Source organism: Berghia stephanieae, chromosome 2, assembly GCF_034508935.2.
Source record: "Berghia stephanieae isolate SIO BIC M18660-M18661 chromosome 2, UCSD_Bste_1.3, whole genome shotgun sequence".
NCBI classification, from domain to species: Eukaryota; Metazoa; Mollusca; class Gastropoda; order Nudibranchia; family Aeolidiidae; genus Berghia; species Berghia stephanieae.
Genome location: NC_088361.1, coordinates 78612874 through 78636602, shown reverse-complemented (window position 1 = coordinate 78636602; position 23729 = coordinate 78612874). Strand labels below are relative to the sequence as shown.

At 37.8% G+C, this 23729-nt stretch overlaps 1 protein-coding gene and 1 long non-coding RNA gene across 8 annotated transcripts in view; one reads left to right on the top strand and one right to left on the bottom strand.

Moving 5' to 3' along the window:
- Positions 1–12152: 12152 nt before the first annotated feature.
- LOC144965590 (uncharacterized) lies at positions 12153–16910 on the bottom strand. Its single transcript, XR_013644065.1, has 2 exons — positions 16786–16910; positions 12153–12341 (listed from the first exon to the last, which is right to left on the bottom strand). It is a non-coding gene; the product is annotated as an uncharacterized LOC144965590 (long non-coding RNA).
- Positions 16767–23729, top strand: part of LOC144965589 (myocyte-specific enhancer factor 2C-like) — a 23554-nt gene continuing 16591 nt past the window's right edge. Inside the window, exons 1-3 of one of the 7 annotated variants that reach the window (XM_078901107.1) lie at positions 16767–16887; positions 22169–22258; positions 23163–23366. In XM_078901107.1, the coding sequence (XP_078757233.1) occupies positions 22205–22258; positions 23163–23366 (258 nt within the window). In that variant the 5' untranslated portion in view covers positions 16767–16887; positions 22169–22204. Of the gene's footprint in view, positions 16888–17108; positions 17318–17528; positions 17549–22168; positions 22259–23162; positions 23367–23729 lie in introns of those variants that run through there. The other 6 variants (XM_078901108.1, XM_078901113.1, XM_078901109.1 and 3 more) reach the window with 6 other exon arrangements.

Sequence of the window (23729 nt, the reverse complement as noted above, 5' to 3'; positions counted from 1 at the left end):
TATCTGTTTTCCAACATGCTTTCTGTCTTTGTCTTGGAATGAGATTACTTGGTTTTTTTCCTGGTCCTGGCCGGATGCCCTGGCTGAGAGGGAAACAGTCGAATGTGTAGTTAGTTTTGGGAGATGATATTTTTTTCATTGTAAATCATCTCTCTGTTATGCACTGTATTATGCTTTCTTTATATTATATATGATTTGTAAAACATTTGAGTGTGTTCTTCTTAGCGGGGACCCGTGCTTGTGTCTGGATGAGACTTTTAGTGATCTCAAACTAAGTACTTTGATAGAGTGCTTTTGGAATCTACACCTGTTTCTTATTTGAACCAATTCCCCTTTGTCTTCCCTTTTCTTGGATGCTTTATTGTAATTCTAGAACTTTTTACTATCCCATTTTCTTCCTTTTTACTGGCGCTGATATGACCTTAATGTGTTGCAAGCGCCGTAAAACCCTTAAAAATAAAAAATAATAGTAATGACCTCCCATAGTGGGCATGGAGGTACATTCTGTGTCTTCTATCCCCCATATCCGTTTCCCAATTATTTCCTGTCATTGTCATGGAATGAGATTACTTAGTTTTGTCCTGATCCTTGCCGGAGCTCCTTGGCTGGGAGGAAAACAGTCGAATGTATAGTTATAGTTTTGGGAGATGATATTTTTTTCCTTGTAAATCATCTCTCTGTTATGCATTGTATTATGTTGAGTTTACATATTATATTATATGATTGGTAAACATTTGAGTTTATTCCTCTTAGTTGGGACCTGTGTTTGTGTCTGGATGAGACTTTTAGGTGATCTCAAACTAAGTACATTGGTGGTATGCTCTTGGATTCTACATCTGATCCCTATTTGTTCCCAGTTCCCCTATGTCTTACTTTTTCTTGGGTGCTTTAATTGTAACTCTAGAACTTTTTACTATCCCATTTTCTTCCTTTTTACTGGCACTGATATGACCTAAATGTGTTGCAAGCGCCATAAAACCCTTAAAAACAACAAAAACAACAATATCCCATTTTCTTCTTTTTTACTGACGCTTGTATAACCTAAATGTGTTGCAAGCGCCGTAAAACCCTTAAAAACAAAAAGAAACATCACCCATCCAGTCTGATCACACTCAAAAATTGCTTGTCTTTGTCATAAGATCCACCGATATCCGCAGTTAAGCACCTGCAAATGTTTGCTTGAATTGCACTTGACTCAGGGATATGAATGTTTGCCTTTGGTAAGATTTTAAAGGGAGGGAAAAAACTAATATCCAATGCACTGCGTGACATTTTCCCCTGTGAGCGGTATTTCAGTGCTAGGTCAACCTGACCCCATTAGTGGGGTCAGCCCATGGGTGGAACAGGTAGCGGTCAGTAGGAATCTATGATGCCACTGATGGTAATTAATTGTTGCAATATTTTATGGTATTACTCAGTTGCTAACACAAATATGAAAAGTGTTCCCTCACCACAAGCAAAGTAAAGGTTTCTTTCATCATATGCCATGGTTGATAATAATTTATCCTCTTAAGGCTGCTCATAAGAGAGGTGTCAATTTAGTGGTTTTTGAGCTATCAATGAAATTAATTTGTTGTAATTTGCATATCAATAATTTAATTCCCAGCGGCAGAAAATGATTGAAACAAGCACCATTATAAAGCGGTGTGTCTTTTTTACGAAACCCGACGAATCCCGGCAAAGTTATGGGAAGTAGGTGGCAGTGGGGAGTGAACCTAGAACTCAGGGAAGTGTACACCATTGGGGAGTGAACCTGGGACTGGGTTTCGGCGGGTTTAGTAAAAAAGAACTAGTGCTTTTTTACGAAACCCGCCGAAACCCGACAATATCCAGCAAAGTTATGGGAAGTAGACAACTGTGGGGAGTGAACCCGAGACTCAGGGAAGTGTACACCAGTCGGGAGTGAACCTGAGACAAAGGTTATCGGCCGGTTTCGTAAAAAAGAATTAGTGCTTTATTACGAAATCCGCCGAAACCCGACAATATCCGGCAAAGTTATGGGAGTTTGGCAACAGTTGGGGGTGATCCTGGGAGTCAGGGAATTTCACACCAGTGGGGAGTTAACCTGGGACTGTGTAAAAAGGATATCAGTGGGAAATAAACCTGGGAGTAAAGGGAGATGGATCCATTGAAATTTGAAGCCGGATATGGGAGTTGAGTACCAGAGGAGAATGAACCTGACACTATAGGAGATGGGCGCCAGTGGGGAGTGAACCTGGGACTATGTAAACAGGATATCAGTGGGAAATAAACCTGGGACTAAAGGGAGATGGATACCATTGAAATTTGAAGCCGGATATGGGAGTTGAGTACCAGAGGAGAATGAACCTAACACTATAGGAGATGGGCGCCAGTGGGGAGTGAACCTGGGACTCAGGGAAGTGCACACCAATTGGGAGTTAACCTGGGACTGCGGGAGATGGATAATTGTGGGTATCCGAGCCGAACTATAGGAGTTGGGTACCAGAGGAGAATGAACCTGACACTATAGAAGGTGGGCGCCAGTGGGGAGTGAACCTGGGACTCAGGGAATTGCAAACCAGTGGGGAGTTAACCTGTGAATATGTAAAAAGGATATCAGTGGGAAATAAACCTGGGACTAAAGGGAGATGGATACCATTGAAATTTGAAGCCGGATATGGGAGTTGAGTACCAGAGGAGAATGAACCTGACACTATAGGAGGTGGGCGCCAGTGGGGAGTGAACCTGTGAATATGTAAAAAGGATATCAGTGGGAAATAAACCTGGGACTAAAAGGAGATGGATACCATTGAAATTTGAAGCCGGATATGGGAGTTGAGTACCAGAGGAGAATGAACCTGACACTGTAGGAGGTGGGCGCCAGTGGGGAGTGAACCTGGGACTATGTAAACAGGATATCAATGGGAAATAAACCTGGGACTAAAGGGAGATGGATACCATTGAAATTTGAAGCCGGATATGGGAGTTGAGTACCAGAGGAGAATGAACCTGACACTATAGGAGATTGGCGCCGTGTGGAGTGAATCTGGGACTCAGGGAAGTGCACACCAATTTGGAGTTAACCTGGGACTGTGGGAGATGGATAACTGTGGGTATCCGAGCCGAACTATAGGAGTTGGGTACCAGAGGAGAATGAACCTGACACTATAGAAGGTGGGCGCCAGTGGGGAGTGAACCTGGGAGTCAGGGAATTTCACACCAGTGGGGAGTTAACCTGGGACTGTGTAAAAAGGATATCAGTGGGAAATAAACCTGGGACTAAAGGGAGATGGATACCATTGAAAGTTGAAGCCGGATATGGGAGTTGAGTATCAGAGGAGAATGAACCTGACACTATAGGAGATGGGCGCCAGTGTGGAGTGAACCTGGGACTCAGGGAAGTGCACACCAATTGGGAGTTAACTCGGACTGTGGGAGATGGATAACTGTGGGTATCCGAGACGAACTATAGGAGTTGGGTACCAGAGGAGAATGAACCTGACACTATAGAAGGTGGGCGCCAGTGGGGAGTGAACCTGGGAACCAGGGAATTGCACACCAGTGGGGAGTTAACCTGGGAATCAGGGAATTGCACACCAGTGGGGAGTTAACCTGTGAATATCTTAAAAAGGATATCAGTGGGAAATAAATCCGGATTCAACTCCCAATGGTATCCATCTCCCTTTAGTCCCAGATTTATTTCCTACTGATATCCTTTATACATATTCCCAGGTTCACTCCCCACTGGTGTGCAATTCCCTGAGTCCCAGGTTCACTCTCCACTGGCGCCCACCTCCTATTGTGTCAGGTTCATTCTCCTCTGGTACCAAACTCTCATATCCGGCTTCAACTTTCAATGGTATCCATCTCCCTTTAGTCCCAGGTTTATTTCCCACTGATATCCTGTTTACATAGTCCCAGGTTCACTCCCCACTGGCGCCCACCTCCATAGTGTCAGGTTCATTCTCCTCTGGTACCAAACTCTCATATCAGGCTTCAACTTTCAATGGTATCCATCTCCCTTTAGTCCCAGGTTTATTTCCCACTGATATCCTGTTTACATAGTCCCAGGTTCACTCTCCACTGGCGCCCACCTCCTATAGTGTCAGGTTCATTCTCCTCTGGTACCAAACTCTCATATCCGGCTTCAACTTTCAATGGTATTCATCTCCCTTTAGTCCCAGGTTTATTTCCCACTGATATCCTTTTTACATAGTCCCAGGTTCACTCCCCACTGGCGCCCACCTCCTATAGTGTCAGGTTTCTCTCTCCTCTGGTACCCAACTCCCATATCCGGCTTCAACTTTCAATGGTATCCATCTCCCTTTAGTCCCAGGTTTATTTCCCACTGATATCCTTTTTACACAGTCCCAGGTTAACTCCCCACTGGTGTGAAATTCCCTGACTCCCAGGATCACCCCCCACTGTTGCCAAACTCCCATAACGTTGCCGGATATTGTCGGGTTTCGGCGGGTTTCGTAATAGAGCACTAATTCTTTTTTACGAAACCCGCCGAAACCGGCCGATAACCTTAGTCTCAGGTTCACTCCCGACTGGTGTACACTTCCCTGAGTCTCGGGTTCACTCCCCACAGTTGTCTACTTCCCATAACTTTGCTGAATATTGTCGGGTTTCGCCGGGTTTCGTAAAAAAGCACTAGTTCTTTTTTACGAAACCCGCCGAAACCCAGTCCCAGGTTCACTCCCCAATGGTGTACACTTCCCTGAGTTCTAGGTTCACTCCCCACTGCCACCTACTTCCCATAACTTTGTCGGGATTCGTCGGGTTTCGGCGGGTTTCGTAAAAAAGACACACCCTTATAAAGCACAAATGATGATCTTGACACATGCCAAGTTTTGTTGTCCGGGCAGTAAAACCTTAAAAGATATGAATTTTTTATTGTAAATTTCTTATTTGGCATGACTTGGTGAGATCCTTATTTTCTCTCCCATAGTACTCCATGCCATGAATTATGTCCAAATATCAGTTTAGGAATAAAATATAAACCATTAAACGAAAATAATACTAATATTTTTTTTTAAGCATTTAACTGATTTAAATATTATGAGTTTTGGGCACATTTGAAAGTCAACTTTTTAATGGCTTGATAACTTTTTTTCTATACTTAAATCCCTTACGATTCAAGTCAAAATTATATTTTTTTATGACTGTTAGGCATTATAGTTTGAAGATGTATACGGTACTGCTTTTGTGTGGTTGTCTCGGGAAATGCCGACTTTATAGTGTCATATAGGTGTCAATGTTTAGGGTATTCTTGCATGTTGAATAAGTAATATAATGTAAGTTCAAGTTCTCCTTTTGTGCACAAGTGAATGTGTTAACTTTTTATAGACTGAAGCGTCCAGATATATATGGCAGTGATTTCCCAAAAATTAAATGATCTTGCTGTGGTATGCCTGTGGTGTTATACTGATTTGACTCTGGTTGTTATTCAATTGTTTTATCTCTAAATTTGACTGACTGGAGTTCAATGGTATATCAGATGACTTTATAAAACAATGACTAAATGTGTATTCTTGGAGGAAAGGAGATGATTCTATATAAACTATATGGACAGTGTGTTCGTTTTGAATGTAGTTGGTCAATAAGGAGAAAAAGGTTACTACTTGGAATAAACTATATGCCCTCATAATTTTGAATCCTCTTTTGTCCACATACTATGTCCGTCTGTTTGAGCAAATCATTTAATTTAACAGTACCAGTGCTTAGTGTTAGTTGTAATTGATGATTGATACTGCAATATTTGTAGCATGTCCAGTAACCTTGTTGGGTGATTGATTTTTTCTTGTAAAGAAGTCATACTTTATAGGCAGATTGATAGTAAAGTGAGATATTGACATCATACACAATATTAGTTTTTAGTCTTTACTGGTCAATAAAATATTATCTTTATGAGTTATTTTAATTTTACCACATAAAGACATAAATCATATCAATTTACTGTTATGATCAACACAACTGTTTGAGAGGAACGGAATTGGTAAAAACAATTTACAGAACTTACAAAACCATGAATAAATCAAGAAAATCAACTGCCAATATGATAATATTGCACAGGAACATAGATGCATATATGTACTTTTGATATTTATTAAAATTCTTGAGATACTGCCGCTGAGTTTTGAATAACAAATTTTTTATTTAAGTGCACCATAATTTACAAGCACTTAAAATTAGATCAACAATTTGTGATATTCAAAGAAAACTATTAACCACAAGAATGTCAAATTTTCACTGATGTTTAGAAAAACAACTGATTTTTCAAATCAAAATAATGAAGTGAAAGAGTCCGTTATTGTTTTCCCGCTATACAGACATATTATAAGACCATAAATATCCATAATTGCCCCCATTGGACACGGCACTGCCTGATACCAGTTGCTCCAATGACCTCATGCAGGTAGCGAGCAGGGAGGGTTATTGGTCCCTTGGGAGTTCCAACTGAAATAGCGCTGATTCCACGCAGTGAATGAAACATATTCTAGTCTGAATGTAATTTAACCATCTCAAAAGCAGTGGTACTATAAAGAGAAAAAATTATACGAAATGTGTTGTGTTTGTTCTGACTGTTGTTTCCAATGACTCGTTGTACTGATATTATACTGGGTGGGGTTCCTACCTCCCATAGTGGGCAGGGAGGTACATACTGTGTCTTCTATCCCCTTATATCTATTTTCAAACGTGCTTTCTGTCCTTGTCTTGGAATGAGATTACTTGGTTTTGTCCTGGCCCTGGCCGGAGTCCTGGCTGAGAGGGAAACAGTCAAATGCATAGTTATTGTTTTGGGAGATGATATTTTTTTCCTTGTAAATCATCTCTCTGTTATATTTATATATTATTATATTTGTTATAATTTATAATGTAAGCATTTGAGTGTATTCCTCTGAGTAAGGGGCCGTGCTTGTGTCCGGATGAGACTTATAGGTGATCTCAGACTAAGTACATTGGTGGTATGCTCTTGGAATCTACATCTGATCCCTATTTGTTCCCAGTTCCCCTTTGTCTTACTTTCTCTAGGGTACTTAAATTGTAATTCTAGAACTTTTTACTATCCCATTTTCTTCCTTTTTACTGGCGCTGATATGACCTTAATGTTTTGCAACTGGGTGGGGTTCCGACCTCCCATAGTGGGCAGGGAGGTACTTACTGTGTCTTCTATCCCCCTGTACCTGCTTTTCAATTGTTTCCTGTCGTTGTCTTGGAATGAGATTACTTGGTTTTGTCCTGATCCTTGCCGGAGTTCCTTAGCGGGCAGGGAGGTACATACTGTGTCTTCTATCCCCTTATATCTGTTATCCAACATGCTTTCTGTCTTTGTCTAGGAATGAGATTACTTGGTTTTGTCCTGGCACTGGCCGGAATCCTAGCTGGGAGGGAAACAGTCAAATGCATAGTTATTGTTTTGGGAGATGATATTTTTTTCCTTGTAAATCATCTCTCTGTTATGTATTATTATTTTTATTTTGAATGTATAATGTAAGCATTTGAGTGTGTTCCACTTTGTTGGATTTTGTGCTTGTGTCTGGATGAGACTTGTAGGTGATTTCAAACTAAGTACATTGGTGGTATGCTCTTGGAATCTACATCTGATCCCTATTTGTTCTCAATTCCCCTTTGTCTTACTTTTTCTTGGGTGCTTTAATTGTAATTCTAGAACTTTTTACTATCCCATTTTCTTCCTTTTTACTGGCGCTGATATAACCTAAATGTGTTGCAAGCGCCGTAAAACCCTTAAAAACAAACAAAAACATTAGCTGGGAGGGATATAGTCGAATGTATAGTTATAGTTTAGGGAGATGATATTTTTTTCCTTGTAAATCATCTCTCTGTTATGCATTGTATTATGTTTAGTTTACATATTATATTATATTTGAGTGTATTCCTCTTTGTTGGATTTTGTGCTTGTGTCTGGATGAGACTTATAGGTGATCTCAAACTAAGTACATTGGTGGTATGCTCTTGGATTCTACATCTGATCCCTATTTGTTCCTAGTTCCCCTTTTGTCTTACTTTTTCTTGGGTGCTTTAATTGTAATTCCAGAACTTTTTACTATCCCATTTTCTTCCTTTTTACTGGCGCTGATATGACCTTAATGTGTTGCAAGCGCCATAAAACCCTTAAAAACAAAAAACAAACAATGTGTTGCAAGCGCCGTAAAACCCTTAAAAACAAAAACAAACTGATATTATAGTCTGTTAAATGATAAAATCAAATATATGCTTTGGCATTCTTTGTGAACAATAAATAAGTGTATATTTGAGGATCGTATGTTGATTTTTGCTCTGAGAACATTAAAAACTGTATCATAATATCATATAGCATTGTTTGAATCTTATTCCTTTCTTAGTCTTAGTCCACTAAGAATCGAGAACTGGGTGGGGTTTTTGACCTCCCATAGTAGGCAGGGAGGTACTTGTGTCTGTTTTCCAATTGCTTTCTGTCTTTGTCTTGGAATGAGTATAGTTATAGGTTTTGGGAGATTATAATATTAAGAATGTGTAATTGTCGTGTGTAAGTTTGTGTCAGCAAAACTTCTCGCCAGACAATTTTGTACTAGTGGAGTGGAAGTAGCGCACCAACACCAAACTCTTTTTGGTTTTTGTACGTCATTCTTTCTTACTCTTACACCAGCCGACATCATACCTACCAACCCTTCCGCTTTTGGCGGAATCATTCCTATTTTCACTCTTCCTTTTCTACAATTCCGGCATTGTCTCTCAAATTCAGGGAGGTACATACTGTGTCATCTATCCCCGTATATCTGTTTTCCAAACTTGCTTTCTGTCTTTGTTTGGTTACTAGGTTTTGTCCTGGCCCTGGCTGGGAGGGAAACAGTCAAATGCATAGTTCTTGTTTTGGGAGATTTTTTTTCCTTGTAAATCATCTCTTTGTTATGTATCACTATATTTGTTATTTTGAATGTATAATGTAATGTAAGCATTTGAGTGTATTCCTCTTTGTTGGGTTGTGTGCTTGTGTCCAGATGAGACTTATAGGTGATCTCAAACTAATTACATTGGTGGTACACTCTTGGAATCTACATCTTATCCCTTGTTCTTGTTCCCAGTTCCCCTTATATTCATTTTACTTCATTGCTATGCTCAAACTGATCGAGTGTTGATTTAATTCATTTTCTCTGTTCCGTTTAACAGTGTATACTAATTTATTTTTTGGGGGTTTTTTTTGGGTCCAATCACTGAGCATGAGGTACACGAGGCAATACAACAACAAAAAAATGGCAAGGCCCCAGGTATTGACAAAATCAGTGCGGAAATGCTTAAAGCGAACTCGCAAGAAATGTCCAAAATTCTCAGTAAATTGTTCACCAACATTTGGGAAAAGGAAGAAATACCAGAGGATTGGCAGAAAGGCATCATCCAGAAAATACCCAAGAAAGGAGACCTGGGAAATTGTGCTAACTGGCGTGGAATCACACTCCTGTCCGTAACGAGCAAAATTTTTAATAGAATCCTTCTGAAAAGCATCTCACCTCACATTGAAAACATTCTTAGAAAAGAGCAGGCAGGGTTCAGAAAAAGGAAGTCATGCAGTGACCACATATTTACCCTGAGACAAATCCTGGAGCAAAGCATTGAATGGAACAGCCCCCTCTACACCATTTTTGTCGATTTTGAAAAAGCCTTTGACAGCTTACACAGAGAGTCCCTGTGGAAAATACTCCGCCATTATGGTATACCGATGAAGATAGTCAACTTAATAAAAGCAATGTACAGCAACTACCAATGCCAAGTCATCTGTGGTAACAATTTAACAGACAGCTTTAATGTAACAACTGGTGTAAAACAAGGCTGCATACTCTCCCCGCTTCTGTTTATCCTGGTTCTTGACTGGCTCATGAAAAATACAATTGATGGTAAGAAGAGAGGCATTCGCTTGACACTGATATCCTTTCTGGAAGATATAGACTACGTTGATGATATCGCGTTAGTTTCCAGTACACACAGAGACGCCTCAGAGAAACTAAACGTACTACACAAGAAAGCCTCGAAAATTGGACTGAAAATAAATTTCGATAAGACTGTGTACATTAGGGTGAACCCAAAACATGACAGTGAAATTAGGATAGATGAACATATAATTGAAGAGGTAATAGAGTTCTCCTACCTCGGATCCAAAATAACAGACGACGGAAATGCAGAACATGATATCAAGCACAGAATTCAAAAGGCAAACCAGGCTTTCGGCATGCTGAAAAACTTTTGGAAATCAAAGCAAATAATGAGAAAGACAAAGCTGAAAATATACAAGAGCAATGTTTTAAGTGTACTGCTTTATGGAAGTGAAAGCTGAAAAATGACATCCTCCTTAATACAGAAACTAGAAGCCTTTCAGAACAAGTGTTTAAAAAGAATTTTTAATTTATTTTGGCCTACAAAAATAAAAACAGTGGATCTATTAAAGAAAGCTGACTGCACTAGCATTGAAAGCCAAATAAAAAGAAGAAGATGGCGTTGGCTGGGTCATGTGGCGAGAATGGAAAAAGGGTCACTTCCCAAGACAGCCTTGTACTGGACAGCAGATGGGAAGAGAAAGCGGGAAGACCCAAAGAAACCTGGCGAAGGACCATGGAGAAAGAATTAAAGGAAGCATTCCTGTCCTGGAATACAGCCACCGCAAAAGCAGCCGATCGCAAAAAATGGAGATGTCTGGTGGATGCCCTATGTGCCTCAAGGCCCGAAGAGGATTAAGTAAGTAAGTACATACTGTGTCTTCTATCCCCGTATATCTGTTTTCCAAACTTGCTTTCTGTCTTTGTTTGGAATGAGGTTACTTGGTTTTGTCATGGCCCTGGCTGGGAGGGAAACAGTCAAATGCATAGTACTTGTTTTGGGAGAATTTTTTCCTTGTAAATCATCTCTCTGTTATGTATCACTATATTTGTTATTTTGAATGTATAATGTAAGCAGTTGAGTGTATTCCTCTTTGTTGGGTTGTGTGCTTGTGTCCAGATGAGACTTATAGGTGATCTCAAACTAATTACATTGGTGGTACGCTCATGGAATCTACATCTTATCCCTATTTGTTCCCAGTTCCCCTTTGTCTTACCTTATTCTTGGGTGCTTTCATTGTAATTCTAGAACTTTTAACTATCCCATTTTCTTCTTTTTTTAGTGGCGCGGATATGACCGAAATGTGTTGCAAGCGCCGTAAAATCCTCAAAAACAAAAAACATCAAATTCCGACTTTGAAAAATAATAATTTAAAAAATGATTGCTAAAAGGGAATTAGTTTGAAAATTCATTGCATTCCTTTCCCCATCCATTACCTACTACATGTGATATGTAGTTTTGAATACAAAATACGGAATACTGTCTTTATGTGTTTGGTCGTCATTGTCTCAAATTCTTATTTTCTGACCTGATTCCACTTTTGGAATATGAAGGGTTGGCAGGTCTGCATTGTCTCCGGCCTTGTTACATTGAGTTGTATTATAAATGTATCCATCAACCTGGCCATGGTGGACAGGAGTAGGTCACTTGCAGTGTCTTTTACTCCCCAATATCTGTTTTCCGACTTGCTTTGTCTTGGAATGGGATTGCTTGGGTTTGTTCTGGCCCTTGCAGGCTGAGGGGGAAACAGATCATCTCTCTGATATGTGCTGATAGTTATATATTTTTTTGTCTTTGTAAACATTTGAGTGGATTCCTCTCAGGAGGATCCTGTACTGGTGTCTGGGTGACTTTTAGATGATCTCAAACTAAGTACATTGATGGTATGCTCTTGGAATCTACATCTGTTCCCTGTTTGAACCAATACTCCTTTGTCTTACATTTTCTTGGGTGCTTATATTGTAATTCTAGAACTTTCTTACTATCCCGTTTTCTTCCTTTATACTGGCGCTGATAGGACCTAAACGCAAGAGTCGTAAAACCCTTAAAAACGAACGTATCCATCCGCTTGTTTTCTGTCAAAACAATACTTCAATTCTCAGTCTTTTATATCCAAAAGTTTTTTTGTGGGAAAATCTAAGATCTTCGAACAGTTGATAAAATTGCCATTTAGGAATGACTGATCATTGGGTGTACCCGATGTGCACATATTTGCAACGAAGTACACGTTGGGTGTACCAGTAGTTTGATGATATATCCAACATCCTTTTTAAGATTAAAAAAAGAACAAGAAATCAGTACAACACAGACGCAAGCAACTTTGTCACATCCATGTTTATTTGCAACACACAATCTGATTTTCTCCTACTATAGAAAACGAATTGGAATAAAAGTCATCCAAATTTTGTCTTGGTGCGGTAGAGTTCAATGATACGACAACGACTAAAAATATTATATGACTATGATGCGCCCAGTGACTCCGGTTTCATCTGAAAAAAAAATCCGGTCTGAAGGAAAGAAAAAAAAAATCCGGGTTACAGGCAAATTCCGGTGAGATCAGTCCAATGAACCCTACCCATCCCAAGCATCCCTACCACCATATAAACATCACTACCACTAATAGTACAACCACCATCACCACCACATCATTACCACTACTATTACGACCACCACAACGTCATCACTACCACCACTACTACAATCACCATTACTACCACTACTACTACAACCACTACCATCAAAGCTTCATCACTACCACAACTACTGCAACCATTACCATCACCACATCATCATTGCTACCACTAACACTACAACCACCACCACCTCATCATTTGCAAAACCACTACTACCACAACTACCACCATATCATAATCACTCCCACTACTACTACAACCACCACCACCACCATCATCACTACCACTACTACGACAACCACTACCACCACCACATCATCATCACTACCACGACTACTACTACAATCACCACTGCACTATCACTACCACTACTACAATCACCACCACATCATCGCTACCACTACTAATACAACCACCACCACATCATCATCACTACCAGTTATTGCATTCACCACCACCACCACAACTACTACCACCGCATTATCATCATCACTACCACAGCCACTATCACCCATCGTAATCACTACTACAGCCACCACCATCACATCATCACTACCACTACTAATAAAACCACCGCCACACCACCACATCATCATCAATACCACTTCTACTACAACCACCATCACCATATCATCATCATTACCACAACTACTGCAACCACTACCACGACCTCATCATTATCACTTCAACCACCACTACCACTACACCATCATCACTACGACTACTACAACAACCACCACATTCATATCATCATCACTACCATTACTACTACAAACACCACCACATCATCACAACCACTACTACTATAACCACCACAACCACATCCTCATCAGTACCATTACTGCTACAACCACCACCACATCATCATCATTACCACTACGATACTACTAGAACCATCACCAAATCATCATCACTACGACACTTCTACAACGACCACCACATCATCATCACTACTACTACAACCACCAGCACATCATCATCACAACCACTACTACAACCACCAGCATATCATCATCACTACCACAGCTACTGCAACCACCACCACCACCATAATCATCATCATCATCATTATCATCATCACTACCACATCTACTGCCACCACTACCACCGCACCATCATCATCACAACCAATACTACGACAACCACTATCACCACATAATCATCACTACTACAACCACCACCACATCATCATCACTACCACTACTACTACAACCACCATCACCACCACATCATCATTACTACCCTTGCAACTACAACCACCGCCACATCATCACTACCACTACTACTACAACCACCATTACCACCACACCATCATTACTACCACTGCAACTACAACCACCTCCACAACATCATTACCACTACTACTACTACAACCACCACCATACCATCAGCATTACTACAACTGCTACAACCACTACCACAACATCGTCAACACTACCTCTATAACCACCTACACCACCACATCATCACTACCATACTATTAAAACCACACCACATCAATATCACTAACACTACTACATCCACCACCACATCATCAACACTACCACCACTACAACTACAACTATCACCACCCCATAAACATCACTACTAATTACAAGTGAATTATTGAGATAGACAAGCTTATGTAGGCTACAGTACATTCAATTGAAGTCCTTCATACATAAATAATATAATAACATATTATTTATAATATAAATTGTGTTAGATTGATATATAAATTTCCACTGCTTGGGTTGGTCGATGTTTCCTTAGGGATGCATTTAAAGAACACTTTTATTATTCACAACACTCAATTAGCGATTGACGCATTACTCAATCACAAGATAATCAAAGTTCTACAGCTATTTGAATTGTCCGAAGAAATTCTCACTCATACCCAAAACGAAATAACCCCGACTATTTATTTTTTATTTCTCTATTTCTTTATTACTAAGAGTCTCTTTGGTCATGGAGAGTGATGGACTGAGAGAAAGAGGGAGAGAGAGGGTTTTGGTTCCTGTTGTTTATTTTGAATGACTAATCATTTAAAAGTATGGGATCACGTTTTGATTTGCAATTCAAAATTGTCTCAACTCTGTTTCATGTCCACTTGTCGACCAATAATATTGTCCAAAGCGTGCGGTGAAGTGTTAGTGTTAGGCAATCGCTGTAATAACAGTTTATTGTTTTAGTCACAAAATCACAAAGATCCTCCTACGAATCACAATGAAAAGAATGAGAAATAACATTTCACCTGAGATTGGTAGGGAATAATTCGGCTTCGTGAAACACAAAGGTACTCATACTACTCACATCCATTGGAATTGAGCATAATAACCTCAGCCTTGTGACAAAGTTGTAATGGAACCAAACAGCATGTGTGAGATTGGACAATGAGACCTCAGATTTAAAAAAATATATATATTAAGAAAGGAGTGAGGCAAGGATGTGATTATCGCCAAACTTTTCAACATGTACACTGAAATAATCTTCCGTGAAATTGAAGACGTACCAGGGAGGTGAAAATTTGACAAACTGGATGTATTTGTATACGGACGATGCAGTTTCATGCTTGACAAATTAGTGGTTGGTCGCGAAGCGAAGGGACTTTTGCTGAACGTGAATACAACCGAGTGCATGGCCGTTAGCAAACAAAAATCAAGATTTATCTTTCTACCTGTTTTTCTTAGGCAAGATTATTAACCCCCAATTTGCTCACTTAGACAACTTGGGTGATTCCTGTTGACATCAGACATCGTGCTTGATGAATTATCTACTGTATTCCTTCGTGGAATGCCTAGGCGAGGATATCTTATGATGTCGTGGCGGAAGGGTGCAATTATTAAAATTATTATGGCGGAAGGGTGCAATTATTAAAATTATTTTTATTATTATTATTATTATTATTATTATTATTATTATCATCATCATCATCATCATCATCATCATCATCATCATCATCATCATCATCATCATCATCATCATCATCATCATCATCATCATCATCATCATTATTATTATTATTATTATTATTATTATTATTATTATTAATATTATTATTATTATCATCATCATCATCATAATCATTATTATTTTAACGACTGTCCCATTTAATACACCTTGTTGTTTGGCCCTTCGGTGATCGTCGCTTTATTCTGGTATCTTTTCGGGAGAAAAAAGCAGATTCTGACCCAGGTCCGAGTGCAATTCAATATATTATCAAATCGGCAATCTCCCCCCAAATCTCCATATTTGCAGACCTGCCACTTGCACCGATTAAACTTTTTTGTTTGTTTGTTTGTTGTTGCGAATGGTGGTTTCTTATCATGGTCTTCTGTTTGTTTGTTTTTCTTGAAACGGGACGACTTTATTTTACCCAGTCCTTCTCCAAGAGGGAGTCAATCAGATTGGAGCATAGGAATTTAGCTAGATTATACTTATACGTATTCTTATTATTTCTGTCAAGGAACTGAAAAGAGCACAAAACAGGTAGAATAGACATCATGAAATGGGGATTTGATTCATTACGAACCACTTGGGGAGTACAGCTCCATAGACTATTTTGAAGCCGTGGAACAGCAGTAAACACTCTACATCTTTAATTAATGAGGGAGAACGTAAATATAAGAGCGAGCATGAGAATGAATGATCTGAATGTTTTTACGGCACTAAATTTTAACTAGACTTTGATACTTTGTTATTGTTTTTGTTGTATAATCATCTATCCTGCTAAATATCTTTCTTTTACCTTGAGCCATGTAAAACACAATGTAATTTCCTGTTTTTGGATTAATAAAGTTCATCTTATCTATCTTATCATATATTATCTTTATTTTATTATACTTTAGCTCAGTTTAAAATTTCGCGCCGACAACTCAAACAACCATTCCCAACATTCCAGGTAAGGAGACTTGTGCTGACGTCAATCGTCGTTGCTGACGTAATCTCCTGAGAAACGCATGTTATCTGACAAACATCAAAATTTAGACCAAAAAATACGGAATACAAAATTGTAAAAGAGGATTTAAGTTTTAGTCCAACATTCACGACATAAACTATAGATAGATCTAGACATTTTTTTGTCAACAAGATCTTGACTCTCGCGCAACAATATATCACAAAACAACACCCGTGATAACAATTTACTAAATTGCTGGTCAAACTATGTAACTATTTATTTGTAAAAAGAAACTTAAAAAATAATTATTTTAAATCATTTTATTTCTATATTTATGCTATATCAAATAGTATAAATGAAGTTTGATACCAAACTATTTTTTTCTGCGGATGAACAAAAGTTATAAGTTATTCTAAAAATACAACTTGAAATTTCCATTACCCAAAATAGAACAAGTGAAGTTGCTGCATTCCGACTGAATCTTACTGGACAGTAAAAATAGACAAGGTTGGATATTTTTATTCATCTCGTGGCATTGTTTTGGTAAGATTCAAAATAATACACGAAGCGATGTACTAAAATATATTATGACGGTTATTATCGCGTACTTCAATACATTTATTTTAGTTACTTTCTCGATTCCCAGAGAAATTCTAGACATGCAGCAACAACCAAGGATGTCGAACCAGTTTCATGAAGAGCTCCACGAAGCGAACAGTCATGAGTTGATGGGGTTTCCTCTCCCGAAACATTCTATTTTAAACAATGAATCATGTAAAAAACAACATGTCTGTTGTGTTTCAGGTCATTCTGTTATTGAACAGAAATTTCGAGTTGAAATCTGCTGCACAATTACAAACTTCCTTTTCTTCTATTCTTCTTATGATGAGTACGAGAATGATGATGAATCCCAGCGTGTAAATTGTAAACAAACCCTGAACCAAACTCAAAGTGTCATGACATGAGACATGAGGTGTTTTAGTTTTATTATTGATTGTTTACTTCCCTGTTTCGGTTACAATTGCAAATGCAAAAGATGGTTTTCACTCTAAAACTCTCCCAAACGCGGATTGTGATTGACCTCGGGGTCAGGTGTTGTGCATTCCGTCTGCTTTTACTTTACCGAAGACGCCTAAGCCTAAGTACCTACTAACCTACTGTACGCTTTACTTTTACAGTCTACAGCACAGACTACATACAGATTGTCAGTTTTTTTTTCTTCTTATTTTTTTTTGTATTAAAGTATTTTATTAATTTCATCTACTGACTACAGACTACTGACCTTTTGTTTTGCTTCCAAATCTAGGACAATGACAGTGGGATCTTTCATATTTATCCTACTTTCTTTCATTGTTCAGATTTAGATTATATTTATATTATGTCTCTCAATGCTCAATAATGGCTTTTTTGACTCTTTTCCTTGTGTCTTGATCTTTATGATTAAATAATTGATTTTATAATGTAAATGTCAACAATGGTCACAGTTAAATAATCCACTTTATGGGCGACAATGCTTCTGGGAGCTAGAGTGCACCACCACATCATCATCACTGCCACTACTACTACTACTACTAACTACAACCACCACAACCACATCATCATTACTACTACCACTACTACTTCAACCACCACCACCACTTCATTATCACTACCACAACTACCACCACCACATCATCATTACTACCACTACTACTACAACCACATCAGTATCATTACCACTAATACTGCTGCAACTACTACCACAACATTATCATCACTACCACTACTACTACAACCACCACAACCACATCATCATCACTACGACTACTACTATAACCACCATCATCATTACCACCACTACTGCTACAGCCATCACCACATCGGCATCACTACTACTACAACCACCGCCTCATCATCATCACTACCTCTACTACAACAATAACCACCACATCATCATTAATATCCCAACTGCTACAACCACCATCACCACATCATCATCACTGCCCCTACTATTACTACAACCAAAACTACTACATCATCATAGCTAACACTACTACAACTATCACCACCATATCATCAATACAACTACTGCTACAACCACCACTATCACATCATCATCACTATCACTATACACTATACAATCACCACATCACCTACTACAACCACCACCACCATATCATCACTACAAGTACTACTACAACCACCACTACAACATCATCATCGCTATCACTACTATTATAGCCACCACCGCCACTGCATCATCATCACTTCCACTACAACTACTACAACTACTTCCATTACATCATCATCACATACTACAACCACCACCACCACATTATCATCACTACCACTACTACTATAATCGTCACAACTACATCATCACTACCACTACTGCTGCATCCACCACCATCACATCATCATCACTACCCTTACTACTACAACTACCACCACCACATTATCATCACTATCACTACTACTACTTCTACTACTACTACTACTACTACTACTACTACTACTACTACTACTACTACTACTACTACTACTACTACTACTACTACATCATCATTATCACTACTACTTCTACAACAACCACCACCACATCATCATCACTACCACTAATACTATGGCTACAACCACCATCACTACCACTACTACTACTGCTACAACAACCACCAGCACATCATCATCACTATCACTACTACTGCAACCACCACCACCACCCCTCATTATTACTACCATTATTACTACAACAACCACTATCACATCATCATGACCACTACCACTACTACTACAACCACCCACACCACTTCGTCCTCACTACCACAAGTGCTACAATCACTACCTTTAGGATTTGGAGCTTTACTTCATTTGAAATAAGGAAACTTTGGGATTGTATTTCCATTGTGTTTACATTAATCTAATTCTAATTAGTTATCTATTTAGAACTCCACAATATGTAAACACAATGCCAAATACCATCTCCCAATTCCCTTTTCTTATATGCGGAAATTCCTCTTTCGACAGTGAAATTCCTCTGAGTGGTGTCTGAAATTCCTGTGAGACAAATTTAAAGTTGGTGTCTCTGCCTTTTGCTCTTAATTTGAGAAGACACATCAAACTAGCGAAAACTTTTTATTGGCGATTTTAATTTTCAGTTTGATGTTGATAAGAAAAGTCTCGTTAAAATTATAAAAAATATGCTGAATTAACATGGCCTGACTCAGTTAGTGACCTCTCCAACTCAAAGATCGGGACACATCTTGGACTGGTTCATCACTGATGCACCCTCACTTGTTGAATCAATTAAAAACATAGTAAAAGAAATGTCAGACCACAATCTGATTCTGGCAACTCTCAAATGCATCAAAGAGAAAGCAAAGAAAGTCGATAGTGTCAAGGGATACTAAAAGAATAGACATTAGTTCCTTAAAAAATAATCTGTCAGAGGAACTAGGAAGAATGGATATACTAACAGCACAAAAAACGGACGATGTTCTGTGGAACGTCATCGAAAGGCATGCGCCAAGACAACGAGAGTAATCAATTCCAGGAAACCGTCCCCGTGGTTTAACCAGAGTGAAAAAATTGCCAAAAGGGAAAAGCTGAATGCGGAGGCATCGTGGAGAAAATCGGGCCTTGAGATTGACCGACTGATATATATAGCAAAAAAAGAATAAATATAAAAGCACCTGCAAAATAGCAAAAAGAAACTACTATAACACGAAACTATCATCAATGAGGGACACTAAGGAATTTTCTCTGTTTCAAAGGAACTTTTAGGGGAAGAAAAGGGCATGTGTGTACCCACTAAAATCCCTATAGAAAAACAGCCGGATGCATTTTCAAATTTTTTTTCGGGAAAAATATTGAAAATTCGGAACAATTTGGACCTCTTGCAAAATGAAAATATAAATTTCCACCCTTTTTTCGGGTTCACAGGGACTCTCTTGTTTTAAAGAAACAACTGAAGAAAAGATTTCTAAAATAATTTGTTCATCTCCCTCGAAGTCATGTTATTTAGATCCTTTACCAACTAATATTTTGAAATTATGTCTTCCTGAATTGTTACCTTGCATAACTCATTATAAATTGGTCACTTATCTCAGGACAAGTCCCAGATAACTACAAATATGCAATTGTAAAGCCTCTTATAAAAAAGCAAAACCTCGATGTAAATAACCTTTGTAACTACCGTGCCGTCTCAAATCTGCCATTTTCTTTCTAAAATCCTTGAAAAAGTTGTACTCAGACACCTTTCACAACATCTCCAAGAAAACAATCTATGGGAAAAATTTCAGTCAGCTTATCGTTCTTACCACAGCAAGGAAACTGCTCTGTGCTGTGTTGCGAGTGATTTGCTTGATGTTTTAGTATAAAGGTTCTGTTTCTCTTATGACATTGTTAGACCTTTTGGCGGCTTTTGATACTATTGATCACGGCATTCTCATTAAACGACCTAATATAACTTTTGGCTTGTCTGGGACTGTCTTGCAGTGGTTTGAATCTTATTTAGATGGCAGAAAGCAACAGGTTATGATTTCAGATAAACTTTCTCGTCAACATACATTGTCTTTTGGTGTGGCCCAAGGCTCTGTTTTGGGTCCAATTCTTTTTGTTTTGTATACTTCTCCATTATCTAATGTCATCACTGGTCATGGGCTGCGCTATCATCTCTATGCAGATGATACGCAACTTTATGCTACTGATAAAACTAAAAATCTCGAAAATATTGTGAAACGTGTGGAAGATTGTGTGATGGATCTAAAAGAGTGGATGGATGCAAACAAGTTGAAAATGAATGAGTCAAAAACAGAAGTGATGATTGTGGGAAATAGAGGGCAGTTGAAGGTGAATGATGGTCTTGAGGTGTTGATTGGGGATGAAAAGATCAAAGTTTCAAAGACTGTGAAAAATTTGGGTGTCTATTTTGATTCAGAAATGAGAATGTCAGCTCACATTTCTGCTCTCTGTAAATCAATTGAAGAAAATCAGTTCGATCCGTCAGTATATATTACAATTGGAACATGTAAAACATTGGTTGTCTCCCTCATTTTTTCGAAACTAGATTATTGTAACTCCCTGCTTGTCAACTTGCCTCAGGATTCTATAAAACAATTACAACGACTGCAAAACAGTGCAGCAAGATTAGTTTTTGGCAAACGAAAGTTTGATCATGCAACCCCTTTGTTGGCCTCTCTCCACTGGTTGCCCATTGAAAAGCTCACATATTACAACTCAGCATGTCTTGTTTATAAGTGTTTGACTGGTATAGCACAGTGGTGATGTGTAAATTTGAAAATTACACTTTAAGATCAAGTAATGACCAAACGAAAATTTCAGAAAAAAGATCAAGAACAAAATTTGGTGATAGATTGTTTGCTTGTTTTGGCCCCAAGATTTGGAATGAACTACCACGTGGTCTGAGGGAGTGCAAGTCTTTACCTGCCTTTAAAAAGAATCTCAAGACACATCTTTACTGTATTTGCTTTTATTGACACTATGAATCCTTGATTTGGCTATAAATTCATTGCATCTTTTTTTTTTTTCACTAAAAATTGATAATTTATATTGTAAAGTGCCCAGAGCTTGTGTTTTACACGAGAATGAGTGCTGTATAAATGTGTATTATTATTATTATTATTATTATTATTAATATTATTATTATTATTATTATTATTATTATTATTATTATTATTATTATTATTATTATTATTATTATTATTAAGAATACTGAAATGTTCAATTTAAAACACTGTCCCTTTCTATTATTTATTTTTAATAAAAAGAAAAAAATCTTTACCTAATTTGTAAAGTAACATATTTTACTGTAATTTTGCATTGCCAGGTCATTTTGGTTCAGCAATTTTAGTTCTATCCAGACATGGGGAGAAAGAAGATCCAAATTGCCCGTATCAATGATGAGAGAAATCGCCAGGTAAATTAAACATTAAATCAGTCATCCTTTTGATTATGAAATATTATAAAAAATGAATTGCAATAGCAATGCTTTATTATTTTTATAAAGCTTTGCATTAGTTGACAAGTGATATCCTTTTCAGCTAATAATTACTATCAGAAACGAAATTTGGTAAGTGAAAAGTTTCATGAAAGAGATTTTATTCCTTGTTTTTTAAAAAAAATGTAAATTCCTTATGACATATTATGCCATAGTCAGGTTTGTCAACCAAATGTATTTAAATATTATTTGTAGTCGTCTTTGACAACACATCGACATGCTTTCAGCCTGGTTCATCTCACACTTATTCATTGATTAGATGATGAAAACATAATTAGCAGATAGAAGAGATTTTCATCTTATAGATTTATATTATATTTTGTTTTTAAAGACATTTTAATTTAATTTAATTTGATTAATTAATTTAATTAAATGTTAAATATTAATGATTAATGGAGAATATATATAGAGACCAGAGATATCCTTATTTGCTTAAATATTATAGGTTAATAAAGAACATGTTTCTGCAAACATTTATTTGCTTTAAATATCTGTTTGAATAAACTAGCCATTTGACAATAACGTGTAAGAAAATCAAAATCTTGGATTGTGCAAAAATGAAACTTCAAAATCCTCTGGACATACAAAGTATTTCTTCTTAACCTGTAGCTTCCCTTCATTACTCAGTGTTGCATGGGAAAGCAAAATATAATGCCATGCATTCTAGGTAGAACCTAATTATAAACTATTTATTGCATATGGTATTAACTGTTGGTAATTTTTTCTGAGGCGTAGGGATTTGATTGATTTATTTATTCATTGTCCTTTTTATATGGCGAGGAGAGTAATATTAAATGAGTGTGATCTTTTTTTTCCTCCTCAGGTTACTTTTACAAAAAGAAAATTTGGCTTGATGAAGAAGGCATATGAGCTGAGTGTCTTGTGCGATTGTGAAATTGCTCTCATCATTTTCACAAGTAACAATAAACTATATCAGTATGCAAGTTCTGATATGGACAAAGTGTTGCTGAAATACACAGAGTACAATGATTCAGTTGTCAGTCAGACCAATAAGGATATCATGGATGTAAGTCACTGTAATCCATTGTTTTCTTTTTCCTTCTCACACCTCCTACCCTCACGTTGGACTCTAATATTGAAAGACAAACAAATGCTGTGGTCAACACATCTCATAACCCATCTTGTCATTGTCAGACTTTTTAATAACCCACCACTGTTGAGTAAAAGAACTTCAGCACTGGAAAACTATTTTAAAGAAAGTGAACCTGGAATATGAGAATGCCTAGATCTAAAAAAAAAAAAAGAGAGACTTTAACGGTAAAGATAAATTACAGTTTCCAGATGAGATTTATATTGGAAAAAATCGAGAAGTTGAATTACAATGATATTGGAAACGAGTTTGACATCGACAGGATAACTCATGCCACTT